This window comes from Aythya marila (genome assembly GCF_965140915.1).
Source record: "Aythya marila genome assembly, chromosome: 30".
NCBI lineage: Eukaryota > Metazoa > Chordata > Aves > Anseriformes > Anatidae > Aythya > Aythya marila.
Window position 1 is genome coordinate 431,833 of NC_139071.1, and position 21,180 is coordinate 453,012.

Here is a 21,180-nt window from a genome sequence, read left to right on the forward strand (position 1 = left end):
GCAGAGGGGTGGGGGCAATGAGACGGAAGTGAATTTCTCACCTGGCAGCACTGCTTTCCCTTGCTATTTGTTTTTACACCGAAGGTCAGTCCCCACTGTGCCGGCGGGTTGCCACAGTGATTCAACGCTGACCCTAGGTGCAAGAGGCTATTTCAGGGAAAGTGGCCTTTGCCCACCTGCTCCCAGCCAGAACGTGACAGCGTGTGTAAATGCCAGCAGGGCACAGGGGGGGACACAGGTTGGTCCCTCCCACCCCCCAAACATGCTTGTGCCTGGGGTCCCTGCTCCCTCCTGCAGCTCTGCCCCTGCCCTGTTTCCCCTAGTCCTGCTGTGAAGGTGCAAAGCTGTGGAGCCCCTGCCTGGAGAGCCCATTCAGGAGCTCCAGGCCCAAGGCATCCTGCAGGGAGGACGGCATGCTCAGAGCACCCACATGTACTCAGTCTCCTGAAATGAGACCTAGGCATGTCGTAGGGTGGGCACATGCTCACTCCTACTCTGCACTGGGTCTCAGCTGTCCCCAGCTGCAGCCAGCTCTGTCCCACTCTCCAGGACAATGCTGCCCATGTCCAGTGCAAGCCTCGAAGGTGACGGGAGCTCTGCCATGCTCCCAGCCTGACCTCAGAGCCTCTTAGCAGGATTACCCCAACTGTGGGCACTCTGTGTTCCTTGGCATTAGCACGTCCTCCCAGTGCCCCCGCATGTCATCACGCACTGGTATCCAGCATGTCACAGGAGCAGCTTTCCGGCACAACATGTGGCCACAGCTCTGGAAGATGCTCTCTGCGCTGACTGCATGGGACCCCCAGAGCAGAGGAACAACATGGAGAGGACAGCATGAAAGAGAGACTTCAGGAGACACATCATTTCCCAGCCATGCTCATAAAAGACCACTCCTTGCATCAGTTTCCCTCTCCACTGTCCACGCATGGCCCCAGACCTTTTCCTGCCCACTGCCACCAGCCCAGTGAGGGGTGAGCAGTGGTGGCCCAGGGAGGTCCCAGCATGAAGGGAAGGTGGCAGTGCCTGTACACTGCTCTTGCTCCTCAGCCCCCTGGCACCATCTGGGTCCTCAGGTGCCCTTGGACTGCTGTGGAGCATTGAGTCCCAGAGCAGCAACCCTGAGATAGGGCCAAGGTGGTGGGTGCAGGTGAGAGGCGTTGCCTGCCTGCCAGTTTTGTAATATGCGTAAGCCGCTCAGCAGCTTTGCTTCTGAGCTGAGTGACCCTGGCTAAGCTGTCAGGAAAGACCTACCCTGGCCTGGGCACCGCATGGGGCCAGCCCTGCCCGCCCACACTTCCATGGCCCTACACATCCTTCCTCCTCAGGACTTGCCCAAAGCCACCCACCCCTTCCCCAGGGGTGACTCGTGTGGCCACACAAGCCCAGGTCAGTTTTGACACCAGTGCTGAGCCCTCTTGGTGGAAGGGGTGGGTACCTGGATCCCCCCTGCAGCTCTCGGCCACCAGATCTCAACCCTGCCATGTCCCCCACCCCACAGTTAATCTCGGCCTCCTGCTTAGGAAAGTTAAAGCGGCTCAGAGCAGGGCCAGATGATCAGCAGGATTAAAGACTTAATGGTACCCCTGCAGCCAGCTCAGCACCTTGCCTCTGGGCTGGCGGGTCAGCGTGTCAGTGTGTCAGTGAGTCAGCATCCACACACACACCCCCCAAGGGATGCATGCGTTCAGGGCTGCGAGGAGGGCACTGTGCTGCTGGCAAAGCAAAACCGGATACCTGGCATCCCTGCGGGACAGCATCCCCCATCAACTGTGCTAGCTAAAGCCATAGCACTGGTACAAGGAGGGAGAAGGGAGACCTCAAAATCTTCACGTGTGTCCCCGTGCGCTTACCTGGAGCCCACATCTGCTTCTCCTGGCCTCTGTATGGCAGCATGTGCTCTTGGGGAAGCACAGACAATACTGAGGGGCACCACCTTGTGAGCAGCAAGCCCACTGGGGCTGTTGGAGAGCCTGCAGGGTTGAAGCATCCTGCAGGGGTTGTCAGCTCTTTCCCACGGGTGAGGATATTTTGAGGAGTGTTGGCCATGGCCATGCTGCCCCACAGCCTGGGGGCTGCCCACTGCAGCTGGCTGATGAAAGCTGCCCTTTGTCCACTTGCAGGGCACAGCACAGGGCCAACCTGGGAGATCAAGTGGGTTTGTTCCCAGATAAAACAGCCCCAAACTGAGCTTTGAGCAGGTGCTTGCACAACAAGGACCCAGGCTAGCCATGTGAGATCCTGGGGGGATGAGCAGGGGGCGCTGCCTTCCACTCCAGGACCCCACCCCATCCCGAATTGCACAGGAGACCTCCCATCAGCCACCAGCTTGTGCATCACCAGCCCCTGTGACTGGCTACTATGGGTTGAGAGCAGGGTCACTGGCTAGCATTTAGGGTGGCTACAAGAGGGAACTGGGTTGGGTGCAATTGCAGGGGGTCAGTGAGAAGTGATTAGGGTCTGGGTTTCTGGTATTTGCAGTGGGGTCACAGGATTTTGGGGGGGGGAGGCTGTGGCTTGCCATCTGAGGTCATCCTCCCAGACTTGTGCTACGTTGAGCGTCTCCCAGGTTTGATCTGCGTGGAAAACAGCTTTTTTTTTTTTGGGGGGGGGGGGGGTATGGCCCCTCAACTCTACCTACTCTGCTGGGAAATTGTTCCTGTGATGCTCACACTACAGGCCACCCTCCTTTAGTCCCCACAGTGAGATGCTATATGGTTCCCAGCCCCTGCCCTGCTCTCATCTGCCACAGGCACTCATGGGGGAAGAGCCCCCTGCACAGCCCTGCTCACAGTCTGTGTCCAACACCCCATAGCACTCAGGGAGCCCCAGAAGCAACAAAGGCCCACTTGCCTCCCAACACAGTGGTGCTGCCCCCAGTTGCAGCATTTTACAGCCCATGCACTGCTCCAGCACCCCCAGCACCCAACATGCTCCCAGCCAGAGCCAGAGCAGGGCTGAGCAAGCCCAGGGCCAGGGGTTGGACCTTCTGGCCAAATAGGATCATTTCCCTCACCCTGGTGGTGCCAGGAGAAAGCAGTCAGAGCCTGGACATTGTGTTTCCACCCATTTATTTGGGAAAGCTGCACCAAAGTACTGAAATAAATTAAAAGCACAGAGCACATAGGTGCATTGCATACATGAGCACCAGGAAGACAAAGGCAGAGTAGGATCTTCAATAGAGATGTGGGTAGACAGGACAGAGCACCAGGGCGTCCCAATTGCTGCAGAAACCTCTATGATAAAGTACTAATAGCTGCAAAACTAGAGGTACAAAAAAAAAAAAAAAAAAAAAAAAAAAAAACTGCACCTTGAATACAGCCTTAAAGGCAAAGTCTGACTCAGACCTCCCTGTAAGGAGGCACAGGGCTGGAAGAAACCTGAGTGGTGGGGTGGGCAGCAGGGAAGAAAAGTTCAAAGCCCAGGGGAATGAGGGGGGAAGTGCATGGGACCTGGCCAGGAAGCAAGGCCATCCTTCACAGCTGCACATCCTTCTGGGAGCAGAGGACTGCATCTTTCCGTTGTGGTTTTGGGGTCCTTCGCAAAGCCATACCCTTCATCCTCCGCTTTCCGGCCTCTTAATTGTGCCTCACTCCCCTGTCCCCAACAATAGCACAGATTTGATGCAAGATTTGCTATAGTGGGGGAAAAAAGCAGGACTGCCTCTTGTCCCCCCAAGTTTCTCTGCTTTGAGGGAACAGACCCATTCCCCATCCCACACCATGCTCCCCATTGCACGGCAGTCAGCCTGCAGCCCGAGGGAGCTTCTCTCCACGCAGTCCCCACCAGAAAGACAGTCCTGGAGGAGGGGGAACCCAGAAGTGCTCCCCTAGCCCTAGCTACAGCCACAGGCATCAACAATCATGTCAGGAATGTCAGTCTTGACAATGTTGCTATTGCGATCAAAGTAGAGGACGGAGAGAGGCCGGCGTCGCGTGGGCACACAGCAGGAGTGCCCCGATGCCTGGATGTTGTTAGCTTTGACGAGGTTGAAGACGGCTGTATGGAAGGAAGATGCCATCCCAGGGCTGCCTGCCACGTGCAGAGGGCACTGACCTACACAGTAGTTTATCTGGTAGCCCTCAGGCTTAATGATCCAGTCGTTCCAACCAATGTCGCGGAAATCCACGTAGTAGTCTTTGCGACAGCAGAGGTTGGAATTCTGGCTGCAGCGGAGGCTGCGCTTGGCCACACGGTGTCCCGGCTCCCGCACCTTTGCCTCGGCCACCAAGAAGGGCTGGTGGGAATGGGTGGCATTGACTGTGGCCACCACATCACCCCTGTCCCCACGGCTTTCCAGTTCCAGCCGCAGGGTCCTGCGTTCTCCCCTAAAGAAACTCCGCAGGGCAGGCATGAGGGAGAAGGTGCGCCAGCCGCTGCCTTTGGCGCTCAGTCGACGCTCACTCAGCAACATGCGATTTCCCCCCACCGTGTCACCATCCCCACCAGCCAGGAAGATGCTCAGGGTAAGGTTGGCTACCAAGTCTCGGGGAACTTGCAGGTAGAGCCAAAGTTGAGCTTGCAGGATGTGAACGTCCTGGTCCTGTGTGTGAGTGAACTGGAACTGCAGCCCCATGCCAGAGGGAGACGTGGGCTCTGAAGGGAGAAAGGAGAAAGAAGGTGAATGCTGAAGGAGAATGCTGGGGCAGGTGAGGCTGCAGCAGCATCATTAGGGCTGATCTTCTGGCTTCTTTTTGGGGAAGACCTATAAAACTCCTTTCCTCCACACAGGGTCTATCCCTCCCTTCCCTGGGGATGCTGCGTGGAAAGGCTGCATGTGTGTGTGTGCAATGAGGGACTGTCCCACCCTGCCTGGCAGAAAGGACACAGAAGGAGGCAACAGGGACCTGCTCTCACCTGGTCCTTCCTTTGCCACACAGGGCAAGGCTGGAGGGTCCCTGCAGCGCCCCCAGTCCCACTACCTGGGCACCCTGGGCTGCCCCTGGTCGTCAGGAAGGGGCCAGGCACTGCAGCACTACAGGCACAAGGACCTGAGCAGCCAACGCATCACCAGCAGCTCCGGGAGCCCTCCGGCACACAGCAGGTGCCCGAAGGAACAATCCCGTTCCCATTGGCTCTGGGACCCCTATCTCGCCGCAAGTGGGTGGCCAGCAGCGGCTCCGCAGCCCCCCGAGGGTCGCAGGCTGCGCACCCTCCCGGGGCTCCCCCAGACAGGGACCAGCCCCAGGACTGGGGGCTCCGTGCCCCTGGGGGTTGCGCCGACCCGGGGACCTTCCGCGGCCCGCCACCGGGCGCAGCCCAGCCGGGATGCCTGCTCCTCGGCAGCTGGGCTGAACCCCCCGGGGATCGCTACGGTTCCCCGGAGAGCCCTGGCACCCACCTGGCTCGGCGAAGCTGATGATCTCGTAGCCCCGCTCCTCGGCGTCGGGGCCCCGGCGAGCACCGGCCGCTTGCAGGCGCCGCACGGCGCGGGCCACGGCGGCTCGGGGCACGGCGTGGGCGAGCCTCGGCCGTTCCCGGAGCCGCAGCTTCTCCAGGAGCTGCCGCTTGGCCGCCTCCTCCAGCAGCCGCCGCTCCGCACCGGCACCGCACGACGGGCACCGGGGCTCCGCCGCCGCGCACAGCACCGCCGCCAGCAGCAGCCACGGACCCGCGCCCCGCGTAGCCATCGGCACCGATGGGACCGGGACCGGGACCGGGACCGGGACCGGGACCGGGACCGGGACCGGGACCGGGACCGGGATGGGACGGGACGGGACCACGAGTGGTGCGGAGCCGCCCGCCCGCTTTGGGCACCTGCAGCCGGGGGCGGGCCCGGTGTCCCCCCGCCATTGGCCGGCTCACCTGCCCGTCCCGTCGGGCTGCGGCCGGGGCGGGGGATTACCGGGATTAGCCCCCCCCCGCGGAAGGGGTAAGGGGGGGGACGATGCCTTGTGGTGTAAGGGAAGGGGCTTCGAGAGCACCGGGACGCCCGTCCCGTCCCGTCTCGTCCCGTCGAGAGGGGTTCCCGGGTCGGCTGCGGGGCTCCCGGGGGGGGCGGCTCCAGCCCCCGACCCGCGGAGGGTACCGCGGGGGCCAGACACGAGTGGCTGCACGCAGAGGGGGGTGTGCACGGGGGTCTTGAGTGTGCACAAGGGGGTTGCACACCCTATAGGAACTTTGGATCTGCACGCCTGCAGCTCACCCCACTGTCTGCCCGGGGTGCCAAGGGATCCGGCCAGCCCCCCCCCCCCAGGGGTCCAGGGTGCTGAGCTCCTCTGCATGGCCCAAAATCTGCAAGTGAGGGCTGGGGTGAATCCTGCCCAGGTGGAGGAGTGGTGTTTCTGCAGGACTGATCCCAGCGCCACCTGCCTGCTCCCAGAGCCCACAGACCTGTCCCCACGCCCTGGGCATTGTTCCCCACACACCCTGCAGCCACCGCAGCAGGGCCAGGGTGGTTCATTGCTGACCGAGCACCCTGCACGGTGCCCAGAACAACTCCTGCAGCTCCTGGGCACTGCTCACATCTCTGGGCTTTTGCATCCTCACCATGTGATGAGCTGGGGTCGGGGTGGTCTCAGCCTTTTCACAGAATGTCTGAGGTTGGAAGGGACCTCTGAAGATCATCTAGTCTACTGCAAGACACAACCCCTTCTTTTCTTCAGACTCACCCCAGGACAGAGTGGGCAGAGCCAGCCGCAGGGCAGGGCAGATGCATGATGTGCAACCCCCCTCCCCACAAATCTAAATGGATGTCTGTATGTACTGCAGCTAAACGAGGTGGCAGAGAGTGTCACAGCAACATGACAATGGTCTTCAGATTCCAAGCCCCAGGTGCTGTGCTCTGAGCAGGGTGCACAGCCTGAGTGCAGGGCACAGTCTTGTAGAAACCACTCAAAACTGGTTCAAGGTGAGATGTTGCAGGGGCAGCAAGAGAGCCCAGCACCCTTCTGCCAGAGCAGGGAACCCACAGGGTGCACTGGGAACCTGAAACCCAGCCAGGCCTTCAGCCATGTCCTGCACCCACTGTGCCATGCAGCACTGACTCCAAGGTCTTGACCACACAGAGCCCCTGCCTCTGGCCAAGCACAGAGGTGACGTGTAAACAGAGTGGGCTGTCTGGGAAAAAGCACCCACCGGAGATGATGCAACCACAGTGCAAGGGGCAAAGTTCTCAGCTGGCTGAGCCTGCTGGCAGCTCCCAGAATAGCCCAGGAATGTCAACAGGGAGGAAAGAGTGGGCACAGCGTGGCCTGGGAGCACGGCTCCCACAGGGGCTGTGAGCCATGGCCACAGGCAGCAGGCAGCCAGCACTGCCTGGGTACCAGCAGGGCTGTGTGTGTGCTGCTTCCATCCAGGCTCTGACACAAGTGCACTGGTGAAGCACAGACTCTCATACATGTGATGCTGTCACTCCTGCTTGCACACAAAGCACACGTCAGCAAGTTCCCCTGTCTGCACACATGCATATGCCCACAACCATGCCTGCTTTGTTGCACGCACTCGCTTACACAGGTTGCTCTGCAGTACATAGCCAGCTGCATGCTCCCTTGCACACATGCGCTCAGTCTGCCTCCCACATGCTAGGGCACACGCTCAGTTCATGGACACGCTCTCACGTGCACCTCATGTACCTTGCTGGAAGTGGAGCATTTCCTTTGGGGCTGTCAGGACAGGTTTAATTCCCTGCAGGGTCAGGCTGCTGCTGCCTTCAGCTCATGGTGGGAACTGGGACGCTGTGTCTGACAGTCCCCACATGCAGACATCCCCACTGTCCCACTGGGAGACACTGGCTCAGGTACTAGGCAGGTGGCCACAGACCAGGGGATCATTGAAGCCTCTGTGTCACCACCACCTCCCAGCCACCACACCACTTCTTCACATACACAGGAAAGGGAAACTGAGGCACAATGCCTTCCTGAATTCCTCCTTCCCTGCCAGATCCACAGAGCCACAGTCAGGGCTGTGGCACAGCATGGAACAGGGGAGGAAAAGAGTTGGGCAAAGAGAGTGAATTGCTTTCTAACCCACCTTCCTTTCCAGGCTGGGGAGCAAGATGTCCCCAAAGGGATGAATCCCTTTGAACCTACCAGGATCCTTCAGGACTAGCCGACACCATGCAGCTGCCCCCATAAGCACCCATTTCCCTCTAGTTTAGCAAGAGCATCCAATCTGCCCCAATCCCTCGCACTGCAGCCACGTGCCCCCTCCTACACTCTGGACTGCCAGATCTAGGCCAGGGGTCAGCACAGAGCTGTGAGCGGTTCTTGCACCCATTGCGTAAGTGTGTTGTTGATTAAGCAGTTCCCAGAAAGCAAAGACAAGGGACCAGCCTGACCAAAATACCTGCCCAGGTCCCCCCGGGCCCAGCACTCACTGCACACATGGCTTCTGGGCCTCTGACCTCGTGTCCGGTGGGGCAAGGGTGGCACCTGCCAACCTGACCTACAGGTGCCAAATGGCTGCGGTAGGCAGGGACACCCCCAGGAGCTCACGCACAGGTGCCTGAACATGGCTCCTGTAGTTGTGCCTGTTTCTGCACGGCTCTGCCCACTGATCCCGGCCAAGGAATTGCCAAATCGAGCCAGGACCGTGGGTCTGGGACCGTGGCTCCATCACAGAGAAGCTTTCTCCCCACAGGCTGCAAGCCAGTGCCCAGGCTGGGGGCTCGGGGCAGCACCAGCAGGGCTGGTGGCTCAAGGCATCGCAGCGAGTCCTGAAATGGGTTCCAAAGGCATCTGCTGGAAAAGGGCAGGGGGACAGCCTCAACTTGCGCCAAGGGAGGTTTAGGTTAGGAATTAGGAGACATTTCTTCTCAGAAAGAGCAGTCACACTTTGGAACAGGCTGCCCAGGGAGGTGGTGGCGTCACCATCCCTGGGAGTGTTTAAGGAAAGGTTGGAGCCGGTGCTTGGGGACACGGTTTAGTGGGTGATATCGGTGGTAGGGGGACGGTTGGACCAGATGATCTGGGAGGCCTTTTCCAACCTTAATGACCTTAATGATTGTATGACAGTGCCCCAGGCTTGAGGGCCTGCACCAGACTGGCACCCCAGGGCTGCGGCCCTGCCAGCGGGGCCGGGAAGAGCCGGGTCCAGCAACACCAGGGCCTGGGGCCGGGGCTCGGCGGCCCCCGTTCCCTCACTGCCGGGTCCCCCCCCGGGGCCGAGGGGCGAGCGGGAGGGACCGGACCCGGACCCCCGGTAACGGCCTAGCCTCTCGCGGCCCGCGGGCGCCTCCCGGCGGCGGCCGGGGTCCGGTCGCGGGGGAAGGGGCTCCCGGGGACTCCCGGGGGCTCCCGGGGGCTCGGCGCGGGCCCGAACAGCGCCCGAGAGGCCCCGGCGAGGCTCGAGGCTCCCCCGGTGCCTCCGAGCCAGCGCCGCGGGCTGGCAAGTGCCCGTGTGAGACGGCAAATTAAAGATTAAACTTTTTCAAGGCAACGCCGGAGGCTTTCAGGAATTCCCACCCCTCCCCTGGGAGCCGGGTGCTGCCAAGAGACACCCAGCTGGCGTGGCGCGCCTGGCCCTTTGCTTCAGGGTCTGTTGATACTGGCAAAGGCTCCTTGCAGGAGCCACCGGCCGCAGCCGCGCATCCCCTCAGCAGAGCGGAGACGCGGGGGGACGGCACCTCTGCACAGGGCTTGGCACAGCCCAAGGGCACAGCGCCCATGCTGGGTCGAGGCTGGCTGCACGGCCTTTGCGGTGCTGGGCCAGCCTTGGGGGGGGGGGGGCTGCAGGGAAGGGGCTCCTGCTGGGTTTGTGCCCCCAGGAAGCAGCAGGACGGGCACAGCAAGGCCTCGAGGCACCTGGGCTTGCCTGCTGAAGATACCTCCTCCAAAGACCCACCTGTGGACGGGGAGCCCCGGCAGGAGCTCAGTGTCGGACCATGGGGCGAGGGGCCCCGGCAGTGTGAGCGTCCCCCTCGTGCCCCTCGTCTCCCCTGCCAGCCTGGGAAGCTTCACCCTGCTGCCCTTGGGGTTTCTGTTCTGCTCCCTGGCTGGACGCTACTCTGCGACCATGCTCATACCAAGGTTTCTTTTGCAGAGGAGGAATAGACTTGCAAAATGTTGGGGCTGTGGTGAGGCCCAGTCAGTGGCTTTAAACACACGGGTGCTGCCAGGACCACCGGCCTCAGGGGTGGGTGGGGGGATCCTCGTGTGCACTGGGGCCTGGCTGCAGAGAGAGACAGGGATGGGGACTTCTGTCCTCTGCCACCCCCCAGCTGCAGGGAGAGCTCACCCTATGGTGCTGCCACTGGGGGATCCCCCAGCCTTGGTCACCCTCACATGGGGACAGGGCCGTGGGCTGCACCTGGCCATACTGTGTGCCCAGAGAGGGGGGCAGCCTGCATGCATGGGAAGGAGAGCATGGGGTGCGGGCCCCAAGCCCTGCTCAGCTGGGGAACCTCTGACTTGAAGAGGTTGGGGAAAATGTGGTCAGGTGGCTGGCAAACCCCTAGGACAATGCATTCTGCCCTGGGCTCAAACTGTCAGGGGCAGGGAAGGGCCTCGGGTGCCAGGGACCCTCTCAGGGGAGCTGCCAGGGGTTACCCAGGTCCCCCCAACCAGCAGGACCCCACCGTCACCATGGGCCACCGCACCCCAGTAGCAGGAGTTGGCACGGGGACAACTTTTGGACCCAGGGGGTAGGCAGCAGTCCCACAGGGCTGGCAGGCAGACCCCACCTGCCGTGTCCAAAGCACACGTGCAGCCCAGCAAAGGGCAGAGCTGGGGAACAGGAGCTGAGCTGGAGAGGGGGCTACTGCGTGGCAATGCATGCCAGTCCTCTCTGCTCTGAGCCCCATGGGGAGTATGTTGCTGGGTCAAGGAGGGGAACCAAGAGCACCCCAACCTCACAAAAGGTTCGTGGTACCTCAGAGCTTGGCCGAGGGTCTTTGGTTCATGCATCTCTGAGCCCAGGCAGCTGCAGGGCCACAGGACTGCAGCCAACATCTCCTGCCCTGCAGCTCAGCCCCTTTCTGCCCCAGCATGCTGCAGCCTAGAGAGCTCAGCACTGGCCCCAGAAAAGCTGTTTGTTAAATAAATACAGGCAGTGAAAAGAGGCATTGAAAAAGGAGGGAAAAAAAAATCAGAAAACAAAAAAACAAACATCAAATCCTCTTTGGGTTTGCGCAACTGGCCTTGGGTCCCAGACAGTATTGATCCCCGAGTCTTCCACCCTGCCCGTGCAGCAGCTGGGTCAGCAAGAACCCTTCAGGGCTGTACCCCGGAGACACTGGGGCCTGGGAACCATGCTCCTGCGACCTGATGGGGAGATGCGGGTCCCTGCCCCAGCAGCTCAGTGAGAGGATGTGAGTCCCACAGGCAAGCACTGTTTCCTGCTCGTGTCTGTTCCATCTCTGCTTGCAGCACCACGGGTGCTCTGAAACAGCCTGCAACCCAACTCTGGCTCCAGACAGGGCCGCTCACAGCCCTGACCACCTCAGCCTGGTCCCCCCTCCCTCCACTGCTCCTCTTCCCCCTCGGTTCGGTTGTCTCCAGCTGCTGGGGTGGTGGGGTCCATGCCTGTGTGGCTGATCCCAGGGCTGTGGTGGCTCTGCTCTGTCCCAGCTGGCTGCGCACACCTCCCCGGGGTCTGCCCCCACGAGCTGCCCTCTCCCACTGCAGCACCCTCTCCCTGTCCTCTCGGCCCTCGCACACGGGGGACACGTGTGGAGCAGTGGAGAAACCCGAACGCAAGATTACATAACGGGGCCAATGTGTCAAAGCCGCCCTTTGCCCCCGGCTCTCACGGCACCAACGTGTCCCACGGCGCTGCCAGCCAGGTTGGCACGGGGCAGGGCGGGCAGCCATGAGGCCAGAGGCCAGAGATGTGCCAAGAGGCTGCTCCCGGGAAGGGAACTGGTGTGGGGCTGTAGGCAAGCCTGGGCTTCATGGAAATCGTGGCTCTGGCCGTCTCCATGCACTTTAAGAGAGAAGTGTTGCTCCGTTTCATCCTGAATTGGGACAATAATGGCCAAATGCAGATGGTTTTGGTGGAATGGGACATTTGGCCAAATGGTGCCTTCCCTGGTGGGAATCACAAACACCCCATAGCTGGGGTCCCACCCCGTGCTCTGGATCTGGTTGAGATAGGACAGGGATTCTGCACTCCCCAGGAAAGGCAGCCAAGGGAGCCTGAGAGCTGTGGGGGCCAGCAGGATTACAGCCTCTGGGCATGGCGAGTCCCAGCAGCAGGTGCCCAGCCCCACTGCCTGGCTTTTATGGCCAGGCAGGTGTTCAGAAGGGGACTGTGCATGGCAGCATGGGTTGGTTTTGTGCCATCGTGGGTCTGTCTGCACTAGGGCATATCCATCAACTTGCGGCCTGGGGGCAGAGGGAAGATGAGCTGGCTGATGGCAGGGCACAGGCATGTGCACCCATGGACATGCACACGCTATGGCTGGGAGTCATTTATTGACACTTTCCTCCCAATAGCACCAGTTCCCCCTCCCTCACCCCTAACAACCTCACGTCCAGCTGCTGCATGGGGCTCTGCAGCATCTCTCTCCTCTCTCACCTCGCCGGCTCCCAGCTTATTCTCAGCTCCTCAGCTCCCCCAGTAGCAGGAGGTGGCCTGGCTGATGCCCATGACCAGAGGACCGCACGTTCAAGTTGCAGCACCACAACATGGCCTGGGTTGGGGGAGCAGCGGTGGGGAGGCTGGGCTGCCCTGGGCCACCCCAGATCAGGGTGCTCAGCAAGGGAGTTGGGCAGGAAGGTCTGGATTCCAGCAGGAGCGGGGCTGAGAGGCCATGGCACAGGGGTTGAGAGGAATCCGTGGGCAGATCTGAAAGGGGAAAGAGGTGTGCAGGAGGCAAGGGCAGAGAGGACTTGCAGATTCAGCACCGCCCTGATGCTTCAGCCTCGGGAGGAGAAAATGCCTTGGCAGGGCTCATGCCTGGCAGCAGCTCTCCAGCTCTTGCGCTGCCAAGGAGGAGCTGGGAGGAGGAGGAGTCCCGCACAGCACCCATCTTGCCCCCAGGCCTCCTCCGGTGGCAGGTTAGGTACAGCCGCAGGCATCAACGATCATGTCGGGGATGTCAGTCTTGACGATGTTGCTGTCCCGGTCATAGTAGAGCAGGGAGAGGGGGCGACGCTGTGTGGGCACGCAGCAGGAGTCCACGGCTGCATCTGCGTTGTTGGCTTTGATGAGGTTGAGGACGGCTGTGTGGAAGGAGGCAGCAAGGCCAGGGATCCCAGCCATGTGCAAAGGGCAGAGCCCTGCACAGTAGTTCATGTGATATCCCTCTGGCTGGATGATCCAGTCCTCCCAGCCGATCTCCTTGAAGTCCACGAAGAATTCCTTGCGGCAGCACATCCGCGAGTCCCCGCTGCAGTCAATGCCGCGTCGCTGGACCCGATGGGGCGTCCTGTCCCGGGCCTGGGCTGCCACAAACGGCCAGTGGGAATCGCTGTGGCCAGCCAGAAGGGGAGGCCCGGAGTCCTCAACCATTTCCAGCTCCACCGTCAGCCTCCTGCTCCCTTGGCTGAAGAGGCTCTGGACAGCTTGGCCCACATCCAGCGTGGCCCAGCCAGCCCTCTGCACCTCCAGCAACGTCTTGCTGACCATGGTCATGTTCAGCCCCGTCAGGTCTGGCTGCAAAAGCTTCACCGTGACCTGGTGCGTCCCAGGGCCAGGGGATGCCCAGAACAGGTAGAGGTTGGCTTGCAGGATCTCGGTGCCCTCACCCAGCTCCTGGGTGAAGTGGAAATGCAGGAGAGTTCTGCGGGAAGTAGAGGACCCTGCGCACAGGACCAAAAGCAGAGTCAGGAGGTGGCGGGGAGGAGGGTCTCCCAGCCTGGGAGCACCAAAGCAGAGCAGATGGGAAGCACGTCTAAACCAGGGAGTGGGAAGCAGGACATGGGGGGTGTCAAGGGGCCCTCACTTTCCAGCACTGCTCTGCTTCTCCTTCTGCCGCTGCTCTGAAGTAGCAGCACCTGGGCCTGGTGCTTAATGCAGCAATGTGGCCTGGCTCCACCTTCTCTGCCCCGAGATCCCCCTTGTCAGGGAAGCTGCTGAGAGTTTTGGAGAAGGTTATCTGGCTGTGTAAACCAGCCCTGGATTTAAGGCGGTCACGCCAACTCGCACCGCCGGCACCACCTCTACTTTCCATGGCTGGAACCACCGCTGGCTCCTGCACGTCCCACTCAGCAGCAGCAGCATTTTGGGGTTGCCAGGCTTCCTCACAAAGGAGGGGGAGCAATGAATGCCCTCCTCTGCGGTCTGGCACAGCACAGCAGGGCAAGAGGTTGGACCCGTGGCTCATGCCTGCTCCTTCGTTTCCAGCAGATGTTCTGCTGAGCTGGGAGACATCTCCACATTGCCCTCATGTGCAGGAACACAATGTGCCATGGAGGAGCATTGTTCCCAGAGGTATTCAAGGACAAAGCAAGCCCCCAATATCCCACAGCAGCCATGCAAAACACACAAAGGCCTGCAAGGGGTGCGTGTTCCCCCCAGCACCTCACTGAACAGCAGCTTGGTCTGGGCAGTGACAGCTTGGGAGAATGGTCTGCAGGGTGCAGGGCCTATTCTGCCTCTTTCCAAAGGCTGCATTTGCCTGGGAGTGGGGGTACAGGACCCCGCTTTTCCAGTGATGCCTGTAAAGGACCCCTGAGCATGTTTTGTGGAGCTCTCTCTACCCAGGAAGGCAGCCGATTCCAGAGCGCCACGTGGCAGCCCACCACTTTGGTTAGGAAAAACACTGCAGGGAGCAGATGGGCTTTGGAATTGACTCCACGGATGATGAACTTCTGGGGAACCGGGGCCTGAAATCACACTTTGATTAACCTGGCTACCTGACCCACCCACCTCTAGCACAAGCGGGGAAGGTCCAAGAGAAACGGACAACTTAACGAGACCCCGCAGCCTGTCCTTGCTCCCACCCATCCCCTTGCCCCCACAAATCACTGAGAGGGGCCCCAGGGTCTCCACGGTGCTTCCCCTCCCCGTGGTGAGGGGTGGCTGCTCGGGGCAAGCTGGGGACGTGGGTGCAAAGGTTCTGTCCATGGAGCGTCCCGGTGCCAGCCCCTTAGTGCCTGCAGGCGCTCAGTGCCCCTGTGCAGGGCTCTCAAGGTACCTGTGCCCAGGAAAAAAAACCTCTCAGCACCTTCCCCGCATCCCACCATGCCCCCCACCCGTGGGGTCCCGTCCCACCACGCCCACAGGGTCCGGGGGTTCTGCACACACCTGACTCGGCAAAGCTCAGGATCTCGTAGTGCTGCACGCCCGGCACAGGGGGTGGGTGAGGGACGCTGCCGGCACGGAGCACCCCTGGGGCGACGGGCGCGTCGGTGCGCTGCACCCGCATCCTGCGCAGAGCGGTCAGCAGGGCCCCCCGGGACGTGGGCTGGGTGATGTTGGGCCTGTCCGGCAAGCGGAGCTTGGAGAGGATGCTCTGCTTCGCCAGCGCGATGAGGATGTCCCGCTGCGTGGCGGGGGCCAGGGCCGCCAGCCCGCAGGCTGGGCACCACACTCCCTTGGCGGCTGCCATCCTCAGAAGGCTCAGGAGCAGGAAAGCCACCGTGGCCGTCATCCCCGGTGCCGGCAGCTGACAATTCGGGGGTCCCAGCACACCAGGTTCCTCGAACCGTCCCGATAAACCCAAGTCAAACCGGGACAGCAGAGCTGGTGCCGGGAGAGCGGCGGTAGGGCAGTGGTGCTGCAGCCGGCAGGAAGGGCTTGTTTTCCCGATGTGACCGCAAATATTGGCTGATCCCGGGCAAGATAAACGCCCCTGTGATCCCACAGGAGCCTTTCCTGGGCACGGGGCAGCCGCGGGTGCTGCTCTCCCCAGGGTTAAGGTGGACTCGAGCAGTGGGTGCTCGCCCATGCACCCGGGGCACCGGTGCCCGCTTGGAGCTGGGGTTTGGAGCTGTGAATGGGGGGCACCGGGCCGGTGCCCTGGGGTACTGCTGAGGGGGTCCCCAAGCTGTGGCAGCCCACCTGTGAGTGGGGGTCTCCACGGGTGCTGAGGGCAGATGGGGGAGGTCCCCGTGGTGTGGGGCTGCTGGGCAGCTGGGGGGGGGCAGCGGGGGGGTGCTCACGGAATCTGGGGGAGATCCTGGGCAGCCAGGGGGCATCCCTGGACGGGGGCGGGGGTGGCTCAGGGCAGACGAGGGGGGGGCTCTTGGGCAGCTGGGGGGGGGGTCGTGGGCAGCCGGGGGGACCCGGAGCAGTGGGGGGGGCTCCTGGGAAGCTGCGGGGAGCTCTCGCTGGGCAGCCAGGGGGGGCTGTGGGCAGAGGAGGGGGATGCCTGGGCAGCTGAAGGGGGGGTCCTGGGCAGCCAGGGGGGCTCTGGGCAGCGCGGAGACCCCCGGGTACACCGGGGGGGCAGGGGGGGGTCTGCCCTCGCGTGGGGCCCGCCCCCAGCCCGGAGGGGGGCGGGGCCTACAGGCGCGAGGGGGCGGAGTCCGGAAGCGCAGCCCCGCCCCCCGCTCCGAACCCCGCCCCCTCCTCATGTGGGGCCCCGCCCCCTCCAGGCCTCCCCCGCACCAGGGGGCGCCTCCGTCCCCCGGTTGCCATGACAACGGCAGCCCGGCGGGCGCGCCGCGGTGACGCAATACGCACGGAGCGGTGACGCAGCGCGCCTGGGGCCCGCCCTCCTTCCCTTCCCTTCCCTTCCCTCCCCTGCCCTGCCCTGCCCCTCCCCTCCCTCCTCCCCTCCGCCCGCCCCTCCCCCTCCCTTCCCGTTCCGGTCCCTCCCCGCCTCCCCCGCGCCGCTCGCCCCGCGCCCCCCTCCCGCTCCGCCGCCCCGCCCGGGCGGCCCGCGCTGGCCCAGGCCCGGCCCCGGGGTGGCGGCGGCGGCGGCCCCGGCCCCGGCCCCGGCCCCGGCCCCGGCCCCGGCCCGGCGGCGCAGGGCCCGGCCCGGCCCGGTGAGTGCGGGGTGGACGGGGGGAGGCGGGAGGCCGGGAACGGAACCGGGAGCGAGACCGGGGCAGGGGCTGGGAACGGAACGAGGCAGGGAGCGGGGCCGGGGCCGACACCGGCACCGAGACCGGGCTGGGAGCCGTCGGGGCGCCGGGCCGCTTACCCGCTCGCTGCCCCCGGGACCGGCCCGGCCGCGTGTCTCCGGCCTCCAGGGCGAGCCCCGGCGGCGCCCTCCCGGTCCCTGCCGGGTCCCCGCCACCGGGAGCAGGCGGCGGAGCACCGGCTCTGCCCGGCCCCGCGCCCCGTTGAGGCGGAGCAGCAACAGGTGAGCGGGGCCCGGCGCCGCCATGGCCGCGGGTGCCCCGGGAGCGCGGGGAGGGGACCCGGGCCCGCAGCGGCGCAGCCTTCGCCTGGACACGCGGCCCTGGAAACCCCCCCCCCCCCCCCCGCCGCCAGGGCAGGGCCACGGGGAGCCGGGGGGCTCCGGGGGTGCTGAGGGGGGTGCTCGGGGGGATTTCTGTGGCCCCGTGTTCTCTGTCGTGCGGCGGGCGTAAATCCTCGCTGTGCTTTTGGCTGGGAAGCGTTGGAGCTTGGTGCTTGTGGCCAGGTGTCGGGGCCGGGCACTGTTCTGGCACCGAGGCTCCCAGGTAAGTTGCTGTTGTTCCCGGGGGGCCCCTTCAGCTGTTTGGAGCGGGGTCCCCCCGAGCTCCTCGTGTGCTGTGGAAATGGATGTGACGGGGGGGTTGCTACCTCTCTTCTGTCCCCCATTTTGTGAACCGCTTTTTCATCCCGTTCCTCACATTCTGTATTATATCTTCAATTGATGGCAACCTTTTCCAGTTATTGTTCTTTCTGGCCTCTCTCTTCTTGTTTTAAGAAGCTGAGCCTGGGTCTATGCTGCTGCACTGGTCTCTGGTTTTATAAGGGGCTTGATAATGTCTCTTTCAGAAGCCCCAGGAAGGGTGCGTGCCTTTCAGAAGAGAATCCAACCTGTGCCAACACCTTGTCGATAGGGAAGGCTCTAGCCAGTTGATGACTGGTTTATTGAGGGAGGTCTGCAAGCCCTAATGGGTTTCTGCTTCACTTTTATTATGGATCGCTCTGTTACTGACCAGCTGTTAGGCTGTGGAGAATCTGAACTGGCCTGAGCTCAACTGCTTCTGCCCTGCCTGCTCTCTGTATACTTTTCTGTCTTTTATGAGGCTTCAGTGCTGTCAAAAGAGGTCGGGGCGGGGGGGGGTGGAAATTCTAATCATTTATGCTGATATCTTAAGTAGACGTGCCTTAGTAGTAGGGTTTGTAAGGTAATGAGCTCCAGTGTCAGGAACACGGAGCCAGCCTCTGGCAGAAGCTGCTCAAGTGCAGAGCTTCCAACTGTCCAGGATAAGGCTTTATTTTCCCTAGAGCTCAAGGATGCGGCTGGAATTGTGAATAGAAAGAAACCCTGAGTTTATTATTGCTTCTGCTGCTTTTGCAGCCTCTGTTTGTTCAAAGTGATCCATTAGAATCTGAACCACAGCTGAAGAGGATTCAGACATGACGGGAGCTGGAAACACAAAGCTAGCCTTAATCCTGCACGTGTTGCTGAGTAGATGCAGATTCCTGTCTGTCTTCAGTTTTGGAGCAAAGTCAAAGTTTAAAAAGCGGGAGAAGGGTACTGAAAAGAAGTGTTGGTAAAGGAAGATAACGTGCTTGGGGAGCTGGAAACATTGCCAAGCTTTGGTGTCTGTTTATCACCAAACAAAGGATAGGCTGAAGAACTATATCCTAACGGTAGCAAAAGGGAGGGAAACCCTTTGGCAGAGTTCTGTGGCCGCTGCTTTAAAACCTGGGGAATACCAGCAGCAGAGCTGCCCTTACCTGCCAGCTGTGCTGGGGACACTGGCTGGTGTTACAAAGAAAATACTCGAGAGGAGAGCAGGACATAGTCCACAGATATCCCGTGCCATTGCCCTGTACAAGAATTATTTTCTTCTATCTGCATGAGGAGCAATGGGAGTGTGTTGTAGCACCTCATCTGCTCATCAAAAGCAAACGCCTGCCCGTGTACAGATCAAAATGCTGTGCCCTTGCTGATTCCAAGTCTCTGTCTTGGTGTTCCTTTTCCCGCTGACAGCATGCAAAGAAATTCCATGTGTGGCTGGTCTCAGTTTGGTTTTCTCTCACTGGTACTTGCTGAGAATCTCACCTCATCTCTTGCTTCGACCTGTTCTCCATCTCCCTTTGAGACCTGGGGGTCTGGTTCCCTGTAGTAGCTTCAGGTAGTTCCAATTCCTTACACTCCGTTCTTCTGTCCTGTTTGATTCCTGTAGGCTGTTAAGGCTGACTGGCATAACCTCTGTGTCCTTCTCCTTGAATTCAAGCTAGAAATTCTCCATTAAACCGTACCAAGGATACCTGTAGTAATCTTCCTGCCTTACTGAATGACAATTCAGTAGTTTGCAGTTGGCTTGGTGAATTGTTTTCCCCAACAGATGTTCTCTTAGGGTCTCGCTTCTCCCATCCACAGCTCTTTGTATTTTCAGTGCGCTATTAAACATTTATTTCGAAAGATTTCCTCCTGTTCATTCCTGTTTCTTTGGAATATAAGGATGGATTCTATGTACACAGAAACTTCGGAAGCTTATTCCAGTATGTGTGTATGTGTATATTTACAAATATGAGGGTATTTTTGACAGTCTGGATGATGAGGAAAGACATCAGACTGATTATTTTTTTCTCTGTCCACCAAGCTGGCACAGTGTGATGTTTGATGGCAGCTTCACTGGATAGTAAACCATTACTTCAGACTCCAGGGATTGCACAAGTGAGGATGGATCTCAACAGGTTGCTTGCAGTGATGATGCTTTGCTGGAGACAGCCACCTGGCTTTTGAGGAGCTGGATTAAGACTCCCAACTCAACTCATGCCAGTTGTGAAGGAGAAACATCACTTGGATATGGTCCGTTCTCTGATCTCTCCCCCTGCTCAGGAGTGGGGACTGACTGGGGACTGGTGCCCTGGAGGTGAGTAGGATCTGGAGCCAACTGACCCCCTAGCCATCAGGCTTTGCAGTTTTGCCCCAGTGGTTCCTGAGGGCCAGTTCGAGCTACCCGCATAGCACGAGCGTGATGAAACCTGGAGTGATTTAACAATATCAGACTTCGGTTTGTAGCACCGTCTTCATCTTTGGTGAATCTTAATGGCCTTGATTGCTCACACCTTCCTCAGACCAAAACTGAGAAGCTATATTCTGTGGTGTAGCTGTAACTAGGCTTCTCTCCATCCAGAGATGGAGTTAGTCAAGTGCTGCATTGAGATTCGGCTGCCTGACCTGTGAGCGTCAGGTCTCTAGGTTGGTAGGATGTTCGGTGGAGTGAAATTAAAGGAACTCATTTCCTTTGATTTCTCACTAGGCATCTTCATCGTGGCTTGCTGTTTTGGGGCAAGATCTGCGGTCCCCCAGGGTACTAGATGTTGGGCTAGAAGAAGCAGGTGCTGCTTGCCAGGACGTAATGCATCTTGCAGCAGCCTGTGTCCTCTCACATCTGTGAGCTGCAGCTGTAGAATTACATACCTGTGGATCGTCTCTTGATGAGGTGGCAGAGGAAGCCAGTCTGTCCATATCCTCATTTGGAGGGGTCTCTTGGGGTCTCAGCCACAATCTGATTTACCCAGGCGTGGTGCTTTCATTAAGTGAGCTCAGATTTTCTGGGCCCAGCATTACCTAGGGGTTTTTTCAGCAGCCTGCTCTGTGGAGTGCAGGACTATATGCTATGCTGACAATTAAAGTTAATCCATTCTTGGTGCAAGTACTGCATTTCTCAAACAGTTGCTCCAGGCTTCCTGCAGACTCACTGCTAGGTGAGTGGTTTACAGTTGTTTACATTGGGCTTAAGTTTTCGAGGTCGTCTTGTGGCCGAGAGCAGTCCCAGGGTATTTTGACTGCACTGTGCCGCACCAAACTAGAAACGTGATGCAGCTGGTTTGAACAGCATAGTGTTTTGTGTGGTTTTGGGGCTTGTGTGATGAGGAGGGGCTAGACCCAGCAAACGAGGCTTGGAGGGGGGCACTGCACGTGTCTGAAACTGCGCTGATGTGGCTAACATCAGGCGTTATGTCACCTGTTGAGTTCAACTCGCGTGACTTTACTCAACTAAAACAAGACATGCAAAAGCCGAGGGCTGTGAGTAAACTAACACTTCCTAAAGTAACGTGGATTTATACAGAAAGCAAGCGAAGTCCCAGAGAACTTACAAAATGACGTGCAGTCACTTCCTCTGTGGCTGGGAAACGCTTGCGTAAGGATCTGGGATTCTGCCACAGCTTGGAGGAGGCAGTGCCAGGAGAAAGGGGCAGCAGCATCGCTCGGTCTCATAGCAGCTGAAGGAGTAC

The 21,180-nt window shown here is 60.3% G+C and overlaps 3 protein-coding genes across 5 annotated transcripts in view; 1 reads left to right on the forward strand and 2 right to left on the reverse strand.

Annotated features, from left to right (window-relative positions):
• Positions 1-3,061: 3,061 nt before the first annotated feature.
• LOC309888859 (inhibin beta E chain-like) lies at positions 3,062-5,659 on the reverse strand. The gene is made up of 2 exons (XM_082781472.1): positions 5,339-5,659; positions 3,062-4,593 (listed from the first exon to the last, which is right to left on the reverse strand). The coding sequence occupies exons 1-2, from the start codon at positions 5,625-5,627 to the stop codon at positions 3,833-3,835; spliced, it is 1,050 nt and encodes a 349-aa protein (XP_082637598.1). The 5' UTR covers positions 5,628-5,659; the 3' UTR covers positions 3,062-3,832.
• A 6,692-nt stretch (positions 5,660-12,351) lies between these two features.
• On the reverse strand, positions 12,352-15,619 carry LOC309888741 (inhibin beta C chain-like). Its single transcript, XM_082781264.1, has 2 exons — positions 15,127-15,619; positions 12,352-13,679 (listed from the first exon to the last, which is right to left on the reverse strand). The coding sequence occupies exons 1-2, from the start codon at positions 15,470-15,472 to the stop codon at positions 12,937-12,939; spliced, it is 1,089 nt and encodes a 362-aa protein (XP_082637390.1). The 5' UTR covers positions 15,473-15,619; the 3' UTR covers positions 12,352-12,936.
• Positions 15,620-16,672: 1,053 nt separating this feature from the next.
• R3HDM2 (R3H domain containing 2) overlaps positions 16,673-21,180 on the forward strand; it is a 56,731-nt gene continuing 52,223 nt past the window's right edge. For 2 of the 3 annotated variants that reach the window (XM_082781367.1, XM_082781371.1), the window contains exons 1-2: positions 16,673-16,811; positions 19,539-19,811. The gene's annotated coding sequence lies outside the window, so the exon portion shown is untranslated. The remainder of the gene's footprint in view (positions 16,812-19,538; positions 19,812-21,180) is intronic. The other variant, XM_082781369.1, reaches the window with a different exon arrangement.